At 40.5% G+C, this 19,834-nt stretch overlaps 1 protein-coding gene across 11 annotated transcripts in view; it reads left to right on the forward strand.

The window, feature by feature from the left end:
* Window positions 1-19,834, forward strand: part of Gigyf2 (GRB10 interacting GYF protein 2) — a 123,880-nt gene that overhangs the window by 91,719 nt on the left and 12,327 nt on the right. For all 11 annotated transcript variants that reach the window (XR_387164.2, XM_017320347.2, XM_006529466.2 and 8 more), the window contains 8 exons: window positions 439-530; window positions 1,636-1,743; window positions 2,842-2,942; window positions 4,532-4,632; window positions 6,416-6,577; window positions 9,921-10,079; window positions 15,031-15,267; window positions 18,120-18,242. Coding sequence is in view for 10 of the 11 variants with exons in the window: in XM_017320347.2 (XP_017175836.1) it covers window positions 439-530; window positions 1,636-1,743; window positions 2,842-2,942; window positions 4,532-4,632; window positions 6,416-6,577; window positions 9,921-10,079; window positions 15,031-15,267; window positions 18,120-18,242 (1,083 nt within the window). In the remaining variant the exon portion in view is untranslated. The remainder of the gene's footprint in view (window positions 1-438; window positions 531-1,635; window positions 1,744-2,841; window positions 2,943-4,531; window positions 4,633-6,415; window positions 6,578-9,920; window positions 10,080-15,030; window positions 15,268-18,119; window positions 18,243-19,834) is intronic.

A 19,834-nucleotide genomic window follows, 5' to 3' on the forward strand; every position in this document is an offset into this window, starting at 1 on the left:
AGGAGTTCTCATCCTATCAGCTGTTAGGTCACTTTACTCTTTTTCATGTTGTCCTGTTTCTGTGATTTTTATGTGATCTTTAAAACAAGCCACCAAGATTTAGAGTGCTGGGTAATTTCTCAATTACAGTAACAGATTGGTAGATCACAGTTCAGCTTTCAGTTTGAAGTAGTGGATGACAGTGCTGAGTAAGGACTGCTTGTGACTTATGTTGGTAATGCCACCTCATACCACTAGGTGGCATTGCTTGGTTTTTTAAGGTAATGGGGTTTTTAGTTAAGGGTTTGAAGGGCACAAGTTTGGAGTAGGAAGCAAAGGTCTTGCGTGTGGTGTGCTATGTGTGTGCGTGTGCATGTGTGTAGGTGTGTATACTCGATGCTATGTATGCTCATTGCTGTCTATCTCATGGTGCTTCTTCTTGTACCTCTTTTCCCTCAGGGAGAATTGGACCAGGAACGCCTGACCAGACAGCAGGAACTCACTGCCTTATACCAGATGCAGCACCTCCAGTACCAGCAGTTCTTAATCCAGTAAGAGAGTGATGCAGTAGGATGCACTGCAGCATCAAAAGAACCTGACATAGAATCTGCTTCAAGTCTCACCTGTTAGAGTGAGAACTCAAGGCTTCTGTGATTCTTGAGTAGCCTACTAGTGACGTGTGTGCCACTGTCCATCTCATTGTAGCTTGCCTTTTAATTCTAGATTCCAGAGAATGGCATCTAATTAGGTTTTCAGGGTCTTTAGTTGCTGAAGAAAGAGCCAGACAATCATTTTATTGACTAAGTACTTTTTGAGGGGCACAGAGAAAAAACAGAGGAGAAGGTAGGAAGAAGTTAAAGAGTTTGTTGTTAGGAATGGTGTAGAACAACGACCAGCTCACTAAGGTTGTTATCTTACGTGTGTGTGTGTGTGTGTGTGTGTGTGTGTTGAGATATTTAACCGTATAGCCCCGACTGCCGTAAAATTCATGTTCTGCAGCCTTAGTCTCCTGAGCACTAGGCTCATGAAAAAGAAGTATTATTTGTGCAGGTAGATGGATTGACACTGTCAAGTGTTGGTAGCCTGCTGCCTGTTTTAAGCAAAACATTATTGGATCATATGACTTAGCTGTCTGTGACTGCTGTTAAATTACAGGGGAAGAACTGAGCAGTTGCATCTGTAAACCTAAAGACATTTTCTGTTTGCAACTTTCACAGCCACCAGAAAATGTTGCCCAGAAATTTCCACGCTGAAACAAAAAATCTGAGAAAATTTTGTAGAAGTGATTTTAGTTTTGCAGAGTTCTTCATTAAGAAATAGGTGTTCAAATTTGCTTATTGTCATTTATAATCTAGAAAATTTTATGGGTATTTGACATTTTTTGACATTCTGCAATATGCAGGATGTATATATCACACATGTCATTTATTTCATATGTATATGTGCACACACACAATTTTATATCTGTCCTTCAGGAACATCATATATGATGTGAATCAAAAATTTTTGTGACTTTATAGAATTATAAAATATATTTGATATTTCTGAGTTTGGTGGTTGGAGGAGGGAAGAAGTTGGGTTTTGTTTTTTCTTTCAATCATGTGAACTGTATGTGAGTAGATAGGTTATACTTTTTTTTTTTTTAAACTTTTGAAGACAACAGTATGCACAGGTTTTGGCTCAACAGCAGAAAGCAGCTTTGTCATCTCAGCAGCAACAACAATTGGCTCTTCTTCTGCAGCAGTTCCAGGCTCTGAAGATGAGGTTGGTGGTCATTCCATTATTTCACATTTCTGTGTACACACGTGTGCATGTGTGGGGGTAATTTTACTTTTACCCGTGATACCTGATAAAAAGATTGATAAGGCACACAGGGTCGTGGTTCACTGAGATTCCCTAACCATTAATGTAAGTTCGTGGGCCAAGCAATTATGGAGACATTCTTTTAATTCCTCCTACTTCAGATTTTCATTCAGGGCATTTGTCTCAGCTCCTGAAGTTATATCAGCAGTTACTGTTCCAAAGCTGTGTCTTGATCAAAGTGCTTCACATTTCTCATGTGGGTTTTAGCCTATGCTACGAGGCAAGCAGATTAATGGTTGAATCCCTTCCCCCTCTCCCTCTCCCTCTCCCTCTCCCTCTCCCTCTCCCTTCCCCTCTCCCCTCTCCCCTCTCCCCTCTCCCTCTCCCTCTCCCTCTCCCTCTCCCTCTCCCTCTCCTTCTCCCTTCTTCATTTTTTTTTTCAAGGTCAGGGTTTCTCTATTTATATAGCTCTGGAACTCTTTCTGTAGATCAGGTTAGCCTCAAACTCAAGAGATCTGCCTGCCTCTGCTTCCCAAGTGCTGGGCTTAAAAGCAGGTGCCATCATGCCCAGCTTGGTCTCTATTATAAAGATAAGTAAACTGGACCCTTGATTAACCTGATATATGGAAGACCTCAGACACAGAGATGAAATGCAATTCTTGGGTGTCATTGTTGTTTTAAGACATAGTCTCACTATGTACACACTAAACCTAACCTTACACTTGATCTTAGCCAAAAGGCCGAGAAGCGATTAAACCTAACCTTGATTGCACCACCACACCTAGCTTTCATCAATTTCAAAACAGAGTCTAATACTAGCGAAATAGAAGCAGGTAGATCTCTATGAATTTGAGGCCAGCTTGATCTATATCATGAGTTCCAGGTCACCAGGGCTATATAGTGGAACCCTATCTAAAAAACAAAAAAACAAACAAAAACCCAAGGCAACAGCAGCAAAGTGTTGGCATAACCCAGAAACCTACCCATAGTCTAGGAGTCCCTCTGTATCTTATTTTCCAAGTGACAGGAACACATTGACTTTTTATTTCCCTTTTGCAGAATGTCTGATCAGAACATCATTCCCTCAGTAACTAGGTCTGTGTCAGTGCCAGATACTGGCTCTATCTGGGAGCTTCAGCCAGCAGCCTCACAGCCTGCAGGTAAAAACTTAACTTTGCTTATGTTACAGTTGAATGGATTTAGAATGTAATGATCATTTGTAGTTCATTTTAAAAAAACTGTCCTAGAAGTATTGAACCATTATTATTATTGAATTTTAAGAATTTTTGAAAAGCCGGGTGTGGTGGCGCACGCCTTTAATCTCAGCACTTGGGAGGCAGAGGCAGGTCGATTTCTGAGTTTGAGGCCAGCCTGGTCTACAAAGTGAGTTCCAGGACAGCCAGAGCTACGCAGAGAAACCCTGCCTCAAAAGACCAAAAAAAAAAAAAAAAAAAAAAATTTTTGAATGTTTGAATTATGTGAGTTAAGTTTTTGTTTTGTTGCTCTAAATAATGTAGAATTTTTGGATGTGTGTGTGGGCATAGGTGACACAGTACATTCATCAATGGAGGTTAAGACAACTACCCTGTGAGTCCTAGGGGGTCACACTCGTGTGCCAGCCCATGTTATTCTTTTCTTAATATTATTTATATTAGAATGCTAAAATATTCTTCAGTGTTTTGAAGCTTTTAAGTATTTAAAACAGTTTATAGTAATCATTTTAAATACTGCATTGGTTTTATGTATACAGTATTTAATTTGCGTAGATAGATAGTAATAGGCATGCAGAGAAATAGAGTAATGTCTGGGGCTATAAATTTAGTGGTAAAATACTTGTCTAACATTTGCAAGACTGTTAAATTTCTCTAGTACAACAAAAAAGGAAAGAGAATTAGTGTCAACAAATTTAACTAACAATAAGAAAATAGACTCAGAAACTTTTATTGTTGTGTTTTGTTTTTTGTTTTGAGAGAAGGTTTCATGTAGCCTTGATCTAATGTGTAGCTAAGGCTGGCTTTGAACTCAAGATCCTCCTTTGAGTTCTACTTTCAGAGTGCTGGGATTACAGAAATTTATTACTACACTTGACTTGGAACCCTTAATGTTTACATCTACATATGGTCCTGTACTGTCTTTTAGGTTTGACAGATCAAAGGTAATTTGTAAGACCTGCACAGTCTCTTTCCCAAGAGTTGTAACTTAAAACCAGATGGTGAAGACTTGAGTAACATTTAATAATTTATAGTGTGCAAACACCTGGTTCTCCACTTGTATGGCTATTAGAAACCCTCTGGCATTTGAATTGTTGTAGTGTCACATTTTTATCATGTTCCTTTTGAAGTTTTAAAACTAGTTCATCTTTAAAGACGGAGACATACCAGGTACCTGTATGGAATGGCACACGGATGAAATTGGTTCCTTAGTAAATGTCTCATACTATATTTTCTTTATGGTGTATTAATGAGTTTTGGTGAAAACCTTCTGGCTTAGTTTCTTTTAAAGCAAACAGCTGGGTACATGGTGGCACATACTATTAATCTCAGCATTTGGAAGGCTGAGGCAGGAAGAACTCACATTCTAGGCTGTTTTGGACTATGTAGCAAGACAACCCCGTGTACTCCTCCCAGAGATAAGCAGTTGTGTATGATGGAGCATGTTCAGGTTCTGGGAGCAGCTCTTCCTTATGCCTGTGGCTGTGTGGCTGTGCTACACTCTTGGACCTTTCTTGGTTTTTGTCTTTGTCTTACAGTTTGGGAAGGTGGTAGTGTATGGGATCTTCCCCTGGACACCACAGCACCAGGTCCTTCCCTGGAACAGCTTCAGCAGCTAGAGAAGGCCAAAGCTGCAAAGGTCTGAAAGTTACTCTTAACCGCTGTGTACCTGCCTTCTAGCTACAGAATGCACGGCTTTGTTTATTTCATTTCTTTCCTTTCCTCTAGCTACCTGTTCTATCTTTTTAGTTTACTTCTGCGTAGCTGGGATAAGTACATTTGTATTCTATCTTTTTGTGTCCTCTTCTAAAATAACCTAAAGACCTCAATTAAAATTGGTTAGTTATTGAGGTACTTAATGATGATGGTCATGTGTGTATTTTACTTACATTATTCATGGGATGATTATCTGTCACAAATACTGTTAGAAAATATCCACTATGTTTATTAGATTCTTCATTCCAACATTGAATCTTGATAGTCATTTTTTTAGTATCTTCAGGTATGAAATTCAAATGTTCAGCATGATCATTAGATCCTGGAGATGCTAACAGGCAAGTTTAATTTAGAACTTGGCAGAAGAGGGTGCTCTACCCGTAGTACATGGTGTGAGTCTAATGATTTCTTGATTCTCACACCCCAGTAGAGTCACATATGATGCATGTTATATTCCGAGAGGGTACTGTTCTCTTCATAGAACCTGGAGTGTGGAAAGGACCACAGTGAGATCTGTTTCCATAAACGAATGGGAGACTGTAGTTCTTTACAATTTTTGACTTTAGACTCACTCAGTGCTATGAGCTGAGGACATGTGAGTAGGAATAAGGTCTTTCAGGTAGTCCTGTGGTGGGTAGGCAGATGTAGATAAGGAGCAGGTTCACTTACAGGGTGTTCAAGAGTATACGAACTACTGCCCATCTTAGAGAGGTGGTAACACTTTGGATAGTCAGCAATTCCTAAATTAATTTGTACTTCAGGATTAGTAGGGGTTTGGTTTTATTTGTGACATGATCACATTATTGCAACTCTGTCTTGGGAGTTGTTCCGTAGACCAAATTGGCCTCAAACTTGAGGTGGACCTACTGCCTCTGCTTCTCAAGTACTGGGGTTATACATGTATCCACTATGTCCCAGCATAGGTTTTAAGATAGGAATATTAAGTTGCAGTTAAAGAAAATAGTTCTGGCTAGATTCAAGAACATTGAGGATTTAGGGAGCAGCTAAGTAATTTCATCTGACTGGGTGCCAGGGTACAATCTGAGGAAGAAGATGAGCAGAGCTGTCTTGAGTACCTTGCACATTCTGTGATAGAATTTATTTTCATGGCAAGGAATGCTGCCAGATCACCCTGTCTTCCCCATACCTCCCCCCCTTAAGGTTTTAAGCTGAGGATGTAGATAGAGAATTAGGGGTAGGAAGGCTGGGTAAGACTCTTAGAATATATGTGAGAAAAGAGAAGACCTAAAGTGTAATTGACAGTGGTGAGATTAGTAAACCTTGTGTTCATTCCTAGTATCCCTGCTGGTAGCTGTGGAAATCTTAGAGACACAGTTAGATCCCAGTAAGGAGTGTTTTGTAGGGACCAGTAAAGAAATACCAGACACACACTCTAGGACACTCCTGATGTTACTCTTATGTTGACCACTTTGTGTCCCATATCTTAAGAGATGTGGCGTACTGTCATGTCAAATGAAGAGGTGGTCAAAGTGGGAGGAACATGCATGTAACTTAGAAGAGCAGAAAAGTGATTAAAATGCCCTGTTGGAGCTTAGAGTCAGTCAGGGGTTTTCTCCCCAAATTGCAGCATAGAAGGGTGCTGCTGAGTGAATGGGAGATGGACCTCTCACCTCTGCAGTTACTCAGTGCTTCTGGGCACCCCATGCCTGCTCTCAAGCTGACGAAAATTCTCTTTCACCATCCAGTTAGAACAGGAGAGAAGAGAGGCAGAAATGAGGGCAAAAAGGGAAGAGGAGGAGCGAAAGAGGCAAGAAGAACTCCGAAGACAACAGGAGGAAATCCTTCGGAGGCAGCAGGAGGAAGAAAGGAAAAGACGGGAAGAAGAGGAACTTGCTCGAAGGAAGCAGGTATATTACTGGGCATTGTAACACACATAGGAGAAGCTCTGCTCCTTGGTGAGGGAGGTCCTTGGGTTATGTGCTCCCTTCCATATGCAGATGAATGGGGAGAAAAGGCAGTAATAGCAGGGTTAGAAGACTTACTTTACTCACCATCAGAAACAGCACCCACTGAAGCGCTAATCATGAGTCTTTTAATTTTTCATAGTTTACTCATAACCTAATCAGGTTTTAGACATTCTAGCCTCACTGATAAAACATGAAGTAATTTTGGTACACAGCATTGCTGTTTTATAAAGTCAAATATGCTTTCAAAAAACTATGTGATGACATACAGTTTTTGAGTGCACTCAGTGGCGTCCTATGTTTTCACCGTTACTGAGGCCGCGCTCTTGTCCAGGTGCAGGATTGCCTTGTCTTCCCAAACTGAACATTCTTAACCCACGAAACATCGATTCTGTGTCTTCTTCTTGGTCCCTGGTGTCCACATTTTTCTTGCTGTCTCTATAATTTTGACTACTCTGGGTACCTCATTTAATCAAATAGCATTTGTCACTTGATGACTGACTTAAATTTGTGTCATTGTCATAGCATATGATCAGAATTTTTTTCTTAAGGCTAAATAAATTTGTTATATTTAGATAGCACATTTTGATTTACCTGCATGTGGACATTTGGAGGATTTCATATGCATATTTTGAGTATATAAATAATGTTGCTATAAACATGAGCATATAGATAATTGAGCCATCACTTTCAGCTCTACGTATATATGTACCAGAAGTATATTTACCACATGAAAGATGAATTCTATTAAAAACTTTTTATGTGCTCATTTTCCGAACATGAGGGTTTGAGTGTCTTTTTGTCTTTCCCAACACGTGTTATTTCTGCTTGTTTACTTTTTCCAGGTGGTATAGTCTTCCTAGGGTTTCGGTTTACATTTCCCAAGTGATAGTGGGATTGAGCATCTTTTCACATGCTCAAGTCATTCAGCTATACTTTGAAAAAAATATATTTATCTTTGACTAAGTCCTTGCCCCGTTAGTCAATTTGAATAAACCTTTCAGCTCTCTGCTGGTGATTAGTATTTCAAAAATTGAGAAGAAGCCAGGCAGTGGTGGCGCACGACTTTAATCCCAGCTCTTGGGAGGCAGAGGCAGGCGGATTTCTGAGTTCGAGGCCAGCCTGGTCTACAAAGTGAGTTCCAGGACAACCAGGGCTATACAGAAAAATCCTGTCTCGAAAAAACAAAAAACCCCAAAAACAACAACAACAAAAACTGAGAGGAAAAACCCTCTCTACACAGAACTGTGTAGTTATCCCTAGATACAGGGTTTGGCGTCAGGACCTGTTACAGACATGAAGTACACAGATACTTCAGTCTCTGATAAAGACTGTGTGTACAGCCATGACACCCCGTGAGTAACCTAGATTACTAACCAGCGGTGTAACTTCTGTGGGAATTGTTGTGCTGTCCTATTAGAGAACAGTGACCCAGTATCAATGCAGTTTTTCCTTCTCAAATATTTTCAATCTTGGCTTTTTAGACAGGGTTTCTCTGTGTACTCTGGCTGTCCTGGAACTCACTCTGTAGACCAGGCTGGCCTCAAACTCAGAAATCTGCCTGCCTCTGCCTTCTAAGTGCTGGGATTGCAAGGCCTGTACCACTACTGCCCGGCAAATATTTTCAATCTTTGATTGAACTGCTAGTAGATTTAAAAAAAAAAAAAAAAAAAAAGGCAATTGGGTGATTACTTAAGAAATAGGTCATTTTGACGTTAATGAATTATGTCATCATTCATGCCAAATATTACTTATATGCACAGATCTACATCATCACAGTGACTGTACAAAATTTATAGTTTAGCCAGCCCACTATTGTGAGATTCAAGACTTAGTCCCAATGTACTACTGTTTCCTAGGATGTCTGAAAGTCTTTGCAGTGCTTTTGTTCTTAATCAGTGAGGCTAACTAGTTTTTTTATGTTTTATTTTTACTGTTTCATTTTGTGGAATCTGTTCTTAACTTGCTTAGTCTGCTTTTCTGCTTGAGTTTTATAGACTCGAGTGGAGTTTTCCACTGGTGGTCCGAAGCTTTAGTTAGCACGTTTGTGCTTGTTGGCTGTAAGATGTTCTGTGAAAAAGAAAAGGATGCAGGATAAGACCAAAACAAATTTCTTAGAGTTACACTATGCATCAGTGTAGGATAATGGCAAAAGACTGGAGACATGGCACAGCAGTTAAGAGCAATTCCAAGCACTGCTGTGGTTCATAACTACTTATAACTCAAGTTCTATGGCAGTGGTTCTCAAGTTTCCTAATGCTCTGATCCTTTAATAGAGTTCCTCACCCCCAACCATCAAATTATTTTGCTTCTATTATAATCAAAATGTAAATATCTGATATGTAGGATATCTGATACACCCCCACCCCCACCCCCGGCATGACCCACAGGTCAGAACGACTGCTCTGGGGGATACAGTGCCCTCTGAGGCCACCAGACACAGATATGGTGCACAGAAGCAGCCTGGTCTACATAGACAATCCCTGGGAGGTGGGGGAGATTAAATAATACACATTTAATTCTATAGTATGAAGAGTTCCCTGAGTGATACTGTGTGGTACTTAGTGGTGGGACTTGAAGATGTTTTGGGGTGCATGGCTTTTCTCACTTCACTAGGTTTTGATGTACTTGACATCCTTAGGATGTACATTTTTAGGTAATTTTTTTAAAAAAGAGCTGAAGATACCAACAGAGAAAGCAAAGCCTGTGTTCTAGTATCCTCTTTAGGGTCACTAGTAGACTGTGACTACTAAAAAAAGAAATAGGAAAAAAGAAATAGAGGATAAACTTCTTACTATATTACGGTGTACTAGTATTTTAAATAGTTAGGTTTTATTCATCTTATTTCTTGTGGAGACAGGGTCTCGAGATCGTGTAGATCAGGCTGGCCATGGAACTAAAATGAGCCTCCCACCTTCATATGAGAGTTCCATATCTGCGCCTAGCTTCGTTCGTTTGTTTATTCATTTTCCCTAAGATAAGAGTTTGTCTGTGTAGTGTTGGCTGTCCAACTTGCCCTGTAGCACAGGCTGGCCTGGAACTCAGAGATCCACCCTCTGCCCTGTGACCTGAGAGCTGGGATTAAAGTGTGCCACCATACCTGGCTTGTTGTTTTTTTGTTTTTTGTTTATTGTTTTTAATCTTAATATACATGCCTTTTCAACTTAACAAGGTACTTTTCACTCCGGATCCGTTCTGTACTTAGGAAACTTAGTAGTTCATCACCTACTCCTCTTCAATTACTGGTAAGTGAGTTTCACACACACTTCACTCTCCTTTCCCTTAGGAGGAGGCTCTGCGGCGCCAACGGGAGCAAGAGATTGCGCTAAGGCGGCAGCGAGAAGAGGAGGAAAGACAGCAGCAGGAAGAAGCTCTTAGACGATTGGAGGAGCGGAGGAGAGAAGAGGAGGAAAGGCGGAAGCAGGAAGAACTGCTGCGCAAGCAGGTGGCCAGACACTGTGCTCTGTTTCTTAAAGCTGGGGCAGGGGCAGCTACTGACACCTTCTCAAGGTGCTCACAGTCACCAAAAGAACTGATTGACTCAGACTTGTTACTTCTGTCTGTGTTCTTTATCTCTTCAAATGAAACATGTTTTCTGAGGGAAAAAGAAATATATCTCTCTGATTTTCTTCATCTCTATGGTAAAAGCACACTATGGTGTGGGATTTTTAAAATGTATCTTTTCATTTTGAGATGGTGTTGCTCTATGTAGCCTTGTGTGACTTGGAACTCATTATGTAGATTAGACTAGCCCCAGTGTCACAGAGATCTGCCCATCTCTGTTTTCCAAGTGCTGAATTAAAGGTATGCACCACCATTAAAATAAAAATCCATAATAGCATGGATTTCTAGGCTTTGTATTCTTTATATGATTTTTTTTTTGTGGCATGTTTTAAAACACTTAAGTTTTTTTATTTTTAGTAATGTTTAGACTTCCCCACTAATTTAGTTTTAGCTTTCTTAGGTATAGAATCTTTATATTCTGAAAAAACATCCTTTGTTAAGTAGATGGTTTACATCTTTGTTCTTCTTAGACTGTGATTTGTCTGTTTCCTTAGTCCTTAGTAGCATCTTTTTACAATTACAGAATTTTGTAGTTTTTTGAGAATTCCTACACAAGTATATCATATTTTTACATTATTACTACCCTGCCTCTTCCTCTCCGACTCTTTCTTTGTCATTCTCTAACCCTTTTGTACGCATGCCTTCTTGTTCTATAGCTATTTATATCTGTATTCCTACACAAAATACCTATTGAATCCACCTACTTATATCTTATACCTATACAACCAACCTATTTTTGTCCACCTGTTGTTTAGACCTGACCACTTGGGATTGGGAAACCTATCAGGGGAGCTTGCCTCTGGAGAAAACGGATTTTCCTTCTTTTGAGAGCCTTTGACTCCTTGTAGCTCTTTATATAGGAGGAAACTTTTCTCTGTAAAAGTTTTCTGGATTTATGTTGATATGTTGATGTGGTCTTTACAAGACTCATGCAGTCAGCCATACTATTATTGAAAGTTGGTATAGCATCTGTGCCACGTCTCTAAGGCACTGTCTTGTAGCAGTTGTCCTGATCCTTTGGTTCTTCTGATCTTACATAATGTTCCTTGAGCCTTAGGTGCAGGCGTCATATTGTCCCTCTCAGAACTGGTCATATTACAGTCATTAATTCTCTAGATTTTGAGCAGTTGTGGATCTGTAGTAGACTACATCTACTGTAAAAGAAATTGCTTTGATAAGGGGTGAGAGCTGTACTTAATCTGTGTATAAGCATACAATTAGAAGCTACTACATTTAGGAACCTGGCAGTAGTATGTTCTCCACCAGGACCTGTGACAGACCATTCTAGCCACAGGTTCTTTGCTAAGCTTATAGTGTCAGGCATGAATTCTCTCCTGTTTAGCAGCCTTAAGTCCATTTAGACATCTCTTGGTTACTGCCAAGATGTAAGTGCCACTATAGCAGTATTGGAAATATCTCTGCCAGTTGCCATTGTTGTAATTTATAGGTTTTATAGCTGGGTAGGGCTATTGATTACTTTTCTCATCTGGCAGCCGCAGAGCACCTTTGACACTGTGAAAGTTAGGGAGGAGGCTTCTAGGTTAGCACCGGCTTGATCTCTCCATGGCTATGATCAGAGTGAGTCTTGTCTCTAGCAACAGGCTCTCACCTTCAAGTTCTAGGAGGCAACCAAAAATGATGATAATAACCTCTGTTGCTTTTGGGGTCTCTTCGTCCCCTGACCAACAACTGGAAGGGAAGTGTTCCTTGCCTGGCACTTGGATTTTTGTTAGGTTGTCTGTGGCTCCTGGGCAGTAGGAATAGTATCTCTCTGTATTGGATGATGGCAGTCTGTGGAACTGTCTTCCCTACTATTAGCCTGTAGTAGACAACTGAACACTTCTCAGTTCTTTCAGCTGCTCCATTTTGGTTGAGTCCCTATGTAGCTTAGGTCAGCCGCTAGTTTCAACAGCATTGAGAGCTCACCCGTTTCTTACGTGATTCCTTCCACCATCCCTCCTTGTAGGTCTGCTTTTCAACTGCAGCCACTCCTTTGTCCCAGAACTCACACTTTTGGCACCTCATGGTACTTAGACTCTGTGAAACTAGATAGTACCTTCAGGAAAAAAGCTGGAAATTTGCAAATATTACATTTTTGGGTATTTGTTTTGCAGTGCTAGGGATTAAATCTGGACCCCTGTATGTACTAGGCAAGTGCTCTTCCACTGAGCTAAGTCTCCAACCACAGATAAGACTCTTGTTTCACACTGGTGTTGTGTTTGTTGTTACTGTTAATTTGGTTAGATTGGGTTTTCTGTTTGTTTTTGATTCTTTAAATTTGTTAAATGCTTTTAAGTTACATATGGGATTTCAGTCCATTCATGGTATTCTGACATGGAGGGAAGCCAGACCCCCAAAGCATTGCATTCTAATATTTAAGATAAATTTTATCTGTAGAATAGTTTTAGATTTTCAACTAACTTGAGAGAAAAAGAAAGCACTCATATGTATCCTGCATATGGTTTCCTCTGTTGTTAATATCTTCCTGGTGTTCTGGCTCTTACAGTCGCATCTTTTGTGATATTCTCTAACCTATGGATGCAAGAGCTGTGATGCAGATGTATCCATCAGACCTGGGCTTCCCATGGTCTACTGATCTCTGCATTGTTGTGTCCATGTATGGATTTTTTGTTGTGTTTTGTTTTTGTGGTAGTCTCCATTTGCTGTGAAGAGAGGCTTCTATAATGAGGAATGGTAGCTTTACTTATGGGTATTAGGGTAAAATTTAAAATTTGTAGTAAGGAATTATTTGGGTCTAGCAACCTAGTGGTAGTAGATTCTTTTTTAAGGTCCATGACCTTGCAAGCCCCTAGAATTAGGCTGGGTTTCCATTTTTAGGCATGATTTCCCCTCTATTGAGTGGATATTACATCCATTTAGACAGCTGTTGGTTGCCACTGCCATATGAGTGCTATTCATTTTGCCTTTTTGCATACCTTGCCAATACTGGTAACTGTTACACAATGTACTTCTGAGTATTGAACCTAGCTCAGTCTTGCTTAGTATGTGTGCTTCTTTGATTTTTGATGAACTTGGTAATTTTAAGAAATACGTTTCAGTCTATTAGGCTATCCCTTTACTGAATTCACTTGAAGTTTTCTTATGAACAGAATCGGGTTTTAGGTGTTGGGCAGAAAGATCACAGAGGCAAAGTGTTGTGTTGTGTTGTTTCTTCAGTGCCAGAGACTGAACGCAGGACCTTGAGAATGCTAAGCAAACCATCAACCCCTGAGCTATAACCCCAAATTCAATGGGGTGTTTGCAATACATTTTATGAAGGATACATGTAATATATTAACATGCCTATAACTGCTAACCTTAATCACTTAGCTGGTTCTAAACAAAAATTCCTTTAAAAGCCAAAATTATATTAGAAAAACAACGTGTGTGTTAGTCAGTGCCTGGTACTGGTTATCATGCTCATTTTCTGATGCAGTGTTACCCTCCTTGCTCTCCCCCCTTTTTTTTCAGGGTTGTGGGGTAAGGTTTTGAGGCAGGGTGTGTATTACTGTGTAGTCTACTTTGGCCAGGAATTTGAAATGTCTGACTCAGCCTCCCAAGTGCTGGGATTATAGATAGGTCTATGTCACCATAACCACCAAGTTTTATTAGAAGGTTTTAGGAAGCAGTCCGTCTTCAACAGAATTTGTGGACAGAGGAATAAATGCTAGAGTTAGTAGACTTTAAAGTACAAACACTAAAATCACCCCACGTGCCAAGGAGATGTGGCTGTAAGTCCACTGAACATTCTGCTCTAACTCAGCGACATTGTCAGGGCTCAGGTCACTTGGACATCTCTATTCCAGATCTTGATGGGCTGACACTTTTGTGTTCTTTACCTCAGGTTGGGACTTTTGCATGGGACCCTCTTGTTTAACCTCTGCCCCAAAAGGGAATTAGTTTTCTCTATGTTCTTTTGTTGTTCATTAAAGGTGTCTTTAATAGAATTCTCCAAGCAGATGTCACCTTGACCTAAATCTTTACTTTTCCTAGTTACATTTGGAACCTTTGAAACAAAATTTAGCATTTTAAGTCTCTGAGGTGGCAGAGTTAGGCTATAGGTTAAAAATGGTTTTGTTTGTAATGGAGATGTCCTTCTTGGGGCCGGGGGGGGGGGGGGGAGAGCAGTGGCAACGATAGTCTAGGCCAGGTGTATTTGAAAGGAAATAAATCTACTTACCAAAGGCTCATAGCTAATCGCCACTTAGGAGAATGAGTTGTCTGGACAAAGGGCATTCCAGGTATAGCAAAGCCTTTCTGCCAGGGGAGGACACTCAGCACTGAGGCAAATGAACCAGGCAACATAGTGAGCTTGTTTTGAGGGAGGCAAGCTGAAAGAAAATGAGTGCAGGTGAGGGGAAAGCAGTAGATGTTAAAGAATCAGTTAAGGAGAGATGTTGTGAGGACTCTAGGGCCTGTGCGTCATAAAGACTGAGAGTCAACAGTGGATTTTTGAGGAGTCACTGTCTCTAGGCCCAACTGAGGTCTTAGTGGCTTCTTGCAGAGCACCCTAGAAAGCTTGCTCAGCCCATAGTACTGAAATGACATTTCCAGGAGACTTTGTCCCAGCATGTGGTGAGCTACATTTGAGATCAGAACTTCCACCACAGGCCTTCTAAGTGGCAGTTCTATAACCTGTTAAAGTCCTATCCTGGAACACACAGACCTTTGTGACCCCTGTAAAACTTGCTTCTTCCTAGAGTCATACTAAGCACGATTTTGCTTTATCATTTGTGTATCCCATCATGATTGACACCTTTAAAAGCAGTATGGTTTATCCCTCTACAATTAATAAAACATATTTTTCCTCTTTGATTTTTCCTTCTGCAAAGGAAGAGGAGGCTGCCAAATGGGCCCGGGAAGAGGAAGAAGCCCAGCGCCGACTGGAAGAGAACCGGCTGCGCATGGAGGAGGAGGCTGCCAGACTTCGGCATGAAGAAGAAGAAAGAAAACGGAAGGAATTGGAGCTGCAGAGGCAGAAGGATCTGATGCGTCAGAGACAGCAGCAGCAAGAGGCTCTCCGAAGGCTGCAGCAGCAACAGCAGCAGCAACAGCTTGCACAAATGAAGGTATAATTCTAGATACAAGAGGAACCACTTGGGTTAAATATTTTGTTGGCTATTTGGTTATCAACAAAACAGAATGTGATGCATACATATTGTTAAGTGTTTAAATGAAAACCATACATATATGAGGATGGGACAAGCAGCGGTCTGGTACAAACAAGTTGGCTTGGTTCTTCTCAGTAGGGTTCTGTGGCAGTTGAAGTCACTCCTCTTTACCATTTCAACACCACTGACAGAAAAACCAAATTGAAAAGAACATTAGATGCTGGGAGAGCAGCAGGAACAATACCACCCTACTCTTCTAGTGGGAACCATGACAGGCTCAAAACAGGTACCTTTGGGGACTTGTTAAAAACTGGGTAAAAATCAGGCCAAGGATGTGGTAGCACAGATCTTTAATCTCAGAACTCAGGTCACAGAGGCAGACAGATAGATGTCTTGAGTTAGAGGTGAGTGTGGTTTACATAGCAAATTCTTGGCCAGCCTTATCTACACAATACTGCCTCCTTGCTCCTGCTTCCTTTCCCTTTCCCTTTCCCTTTCCCTTTCCCTTTCCCTTTCCCTTTCCCTTTCCCTTTCCCTTTCCCTTTCCCTTTCCCTTTCCCTTTCCTTCTTTCTTTCTTTCTTTCTTTTTCTTTCTTTCTTTCTTTCTTTCTTTCTTTCTTTCTTTCTTTCTTTCTTTCTTTCTTTTCTTTCTTTCTCTTCCCTCCCTCCCTCCCTCCCTCTCTCTCTTTCTTTCTTTCTCTCTCTCTCTCTCTCTCTCTCTCTCTCTCTCTCTCTCTCTCTTCCTCTCTCTTCCTCTCTCTTCCTCTCTCTCTTTTTCTTTTTCTTTTTCTTTTTTTTAAGTGTCAGGGAGTAAAGTCTGAAAGTAAGTACTATTGATGTTGAAAATGAATACTACAAGTCTGCTAGAAAGGGTGTGGTGGTGAGGCTGAGTAGGAAGAGCCAGCGGGAAAGAGCTGCCCTGACCCAGTTGGCAAGCCCATTGTTAACTACCTAGATCTGAAGGGTGTCGGTTGGAGTACGGCAGAGCATGGAGTGAGGACTGCTCAGAGTTGAGTGGAGGGGAAAGTTAAGAGGATCTTAGCAGGTATGCTCTGCTAACTTCATGTTGAACTTGAAATTAGCTTTAGTCCCCCCTGTCTTAAAAGGAACTCACAGGATAAAGACATAAAGAGGGATTTGGAATCCAGTGTAGTGAGCAGAGAAGAGGAGAACATTAATAAGGCAGTGCTTCTCAGATCTATCCCCTGGATCTTGTAAGACAAGGAAATTATGAGAACTCAGCAAACTTGTGTTTAAATATAAACTCTTTCAAGGGCTGTGATATTGGTAAAATATGAGAGTCACCATTATTCAGACTCCTTCCTGACCTAAGGCAGCTTTGGAACAGTCATTTTAGGAATAGAAAGAACTTTCAAGTTGAGTCGTTTATTTTGGGGGTGAGGTTTATGAGAGCGGTATTAAGTCTTGAAAGTTAGAAACACTCTAGGAGAGATCTTGAAAGCAAATTACTAGAGCTGGAGAGATGGCTCAGTGATTAAAAATTCTTGCTAGCTACTTTCCCTAAGGATCTAAGTTCTATTCCCATTGACCACATTACAAAGCTCCCAGACATGTGCCTATGGCGTGAAGGGAACAATTGCTCCTGGAGCTGGTCTTCACTTTCCCATGTGTTTCTTGAGGACTGAGCTCAAGTCCTGAGGCTTTGGTGGGAGCCATCTTGACGGCTGCAAAAGACCTTTTTAAGATTCTGTATCGCAGGCTGTAGTAACTGAGGTAAGGGGAGACAAAGTTCTGAGTAGTTCTTACATGTATGCCTGTTTCCTTTCTTTATGATTTGAGACAGTTTACATATAAGCATTCTAAGTGAAGACAAAGATAGTCCCCATCCTCCTTTCGTCTGTTAGCTTCTCTGACCCTTCTTTGCCTCATCAAAGGACTGCTTTGAGAAAACTGCCATACGGTTACTATATTGGACCAGAATGGCTGAGCTTGTTGATCTGTTGAGGACATTCATATTGCTAACATTCATACCTATACCTGGCACTGTCACTTCTGTCCTCAGCTGTCTCTGCTATTTATAGACCCATTTTCCTGGGGTGCTGCTTAGTGTTTTTATCCGTGCATACATTTCATACATATAAAAATCAGAAAAACCAGGCTAGCACTGGGGTCTTTGCTGTTGCTTTTGTTTAAGCATTGTAAGGTGTTTCTAAATTCAAGTTTACCATTTTATTGGCCAAAGAAGAACACAGAATTCTCTTAAGAAAACCAGACTTTGAAAATTTAGGTTTTTAGGACCACGTGTTTATATTTTGTTTTGCTATTTAATGTAAAGGATAAAGTAGGACATTTGATGTTTAAAACAAGGTTAGTTTTCATGACTAGAGCTATATAGTAGCCTGGTTGTGTTAGCAGCAACTCCCTTTGTGAGAGATAGGCTAGAAACTGCCCGGCCTTTAATTCGCTTTCTGCCACAGCATTCTGTTTGGAAATCCTGGGTTTCAACCCTCTCATTAGATCCTTAGATAATGGTGTTTTATGTATTAAAAAAATCTTGAACTAATTTAGTCACACTTTGTCATTCCTTTTGATTTTGACTCTGTTGCTAGATGTAACAGACTTCCACCCAAATGGGAGGAACATGCAGGCATTAACACATATGTGTGTTTTTAGTTATTTTAAAATAAACATAGGTTGGGAGCACAAGAAGCAAGCCAACTTAGAATAATGTGGAAAAGGAGTTTTGAAATGAATATTGTTAAGTTGAGGAAAGTAGAAGATCTGAGCATAGTGTTGTCACCCTTATCTCCTGACCCTCACCTGCTTTGTCATGTGCTTGTTGTTTTTAGCTTCCCTCTTCGTCAACGTGGGGTCAGCAGTCTAACACAGCAACATGTCAGTCCCAGGCCACGCTGTCATTGGCTGAGATCCAGAAGCTGGAAGAAGAACGAGAACGCCAGCTTCGTGAAGAGGTAAGCAGTAACAGCATCCTGGTTCCAGGCAGCTTAGTGTGCACTGTGGACTAACAGCTTTTGATGGTTACTGTCAGAATTGCTGTATGCCAGAATTTAGCTCAGTGTGGTTTGGGCCCTTTGGCATATATGAAGATTTTAGTAGGAATAACAAAAGATTGGGTAATCTAACCGTTTTCTGGAAGTTTATTTTATGTGTCTGAGTGCTATGCCCATGTGTGTGTCTGTGCATCACATGTGATGCTACTTGAGGAGGTTGCTTGCTTCCATGTGGATCTGGGACTCGAACCCAGGTCCTTTGCAACAACAACAAGTGCTCTTAACCACTGAAAGTTCCAAACAGTCCTAGAACTTTCTAATGTAGCTTTTCAGCTTTTATTTACTTCATAAATAAAAGTAGATAGCCTTACACCTATGTCCATTCAGAGAGCAATAATGAACTCAGTGGGTTGTTTTTTAAAATAAATAAAAAGAAGCAGATATGAGATTTGAGAGGGGAGTTGGAGTTAGGGTGGGAGGCAGACATTTCCAAAATCCATATATATGAATAATAAATACTATAATATATATATGTGTGTGTGTATATGTGTATATTCAGGATATACATGTGTGTGTGTGTGTATATATATATATATATATATATACATATATATATATATATGTGTGTGTGTGTGTGTGTGTGTGTGTATATATATATATATATATATATATATAGAGAGAGAGAGAGAGAGAGAGAGAGAGAGAGAGAGAGTGTGTGTGTGTCACCCAGTAGGTCAAAGCATTTCTCTACCTTAAAATTGCCTTCTCACTTTAATGTAAAAACAAAGGATTAAACTTTACTTTTGGAATAACCTTCTCAAAAAGGGTGTTTCAGAGCAGAGTATTTCTGTTTTCAAGGCTAGAAATTGTTGTAATGATTTTAGTCTCTGTTCATTGAAAAGTTAATGTGAACAAGAATCAGAGTCCATCCAGGCTCCCCACTCATGCTCAGTAGGCATTCTGTTGCTGAGCAATGTTCCAGCTAGTGTTTTGCCCTCAGCCCCACTTCTCAAAAGTTAGCATCTCACTGTTTATTTGAGTATATTCTTGGAACCTTTTTTTTTTTTTTTAATTTGGCAAAATCTTTTTTTTTTTAAAGATTTATTTATTATTATATGTAAGTACATTGTAGCTGTCTTCAGACACTCCAGAAGAGGGAGTCAGATCTCGTTACGGATGGTTGTGAGCCACCATGTGGTTGCTAGGATTTGAACTCTGGACCTTCGGAAGAGCAGTCGGGTGCTCTAACCTACTGAGCCATCTCACCAGCCCCTTCTTGGAACCTTTTATTGTCCTGTATCTTACAAGCATGAAATGCTTTTCCATGCTTATTTGTCACATGGAGAAACACAAGATAGTATTGCTTGCTTTCTCTTCTTTGGAGCACCCTGTCTGTGGCTCTCTAACCTGTCCAGTTTGGAAATGCTCAGTGCTATACATCGCTTGATTTTATTTGCTCCCCCCCCCCCCCCTGCAGTTGCAGTCAGTTGCATGATCGCCCTAGATAGATTTTGGTTTCTACTTTTTTCTGCCTATCTTTGTACCATTATTGG

This window comes from Mus musculus, chromosome 1 (assembly GCF_000001635.26).
Source record: "Mus musculus strain C57BL/6J chromosome 1, GRCm38.p6 C57BL/6J".
NCBI lineage: Eukaryota > Metazoa > Chordata > Mammalia > Rodentia > Muridae > Mus > Mus musculus.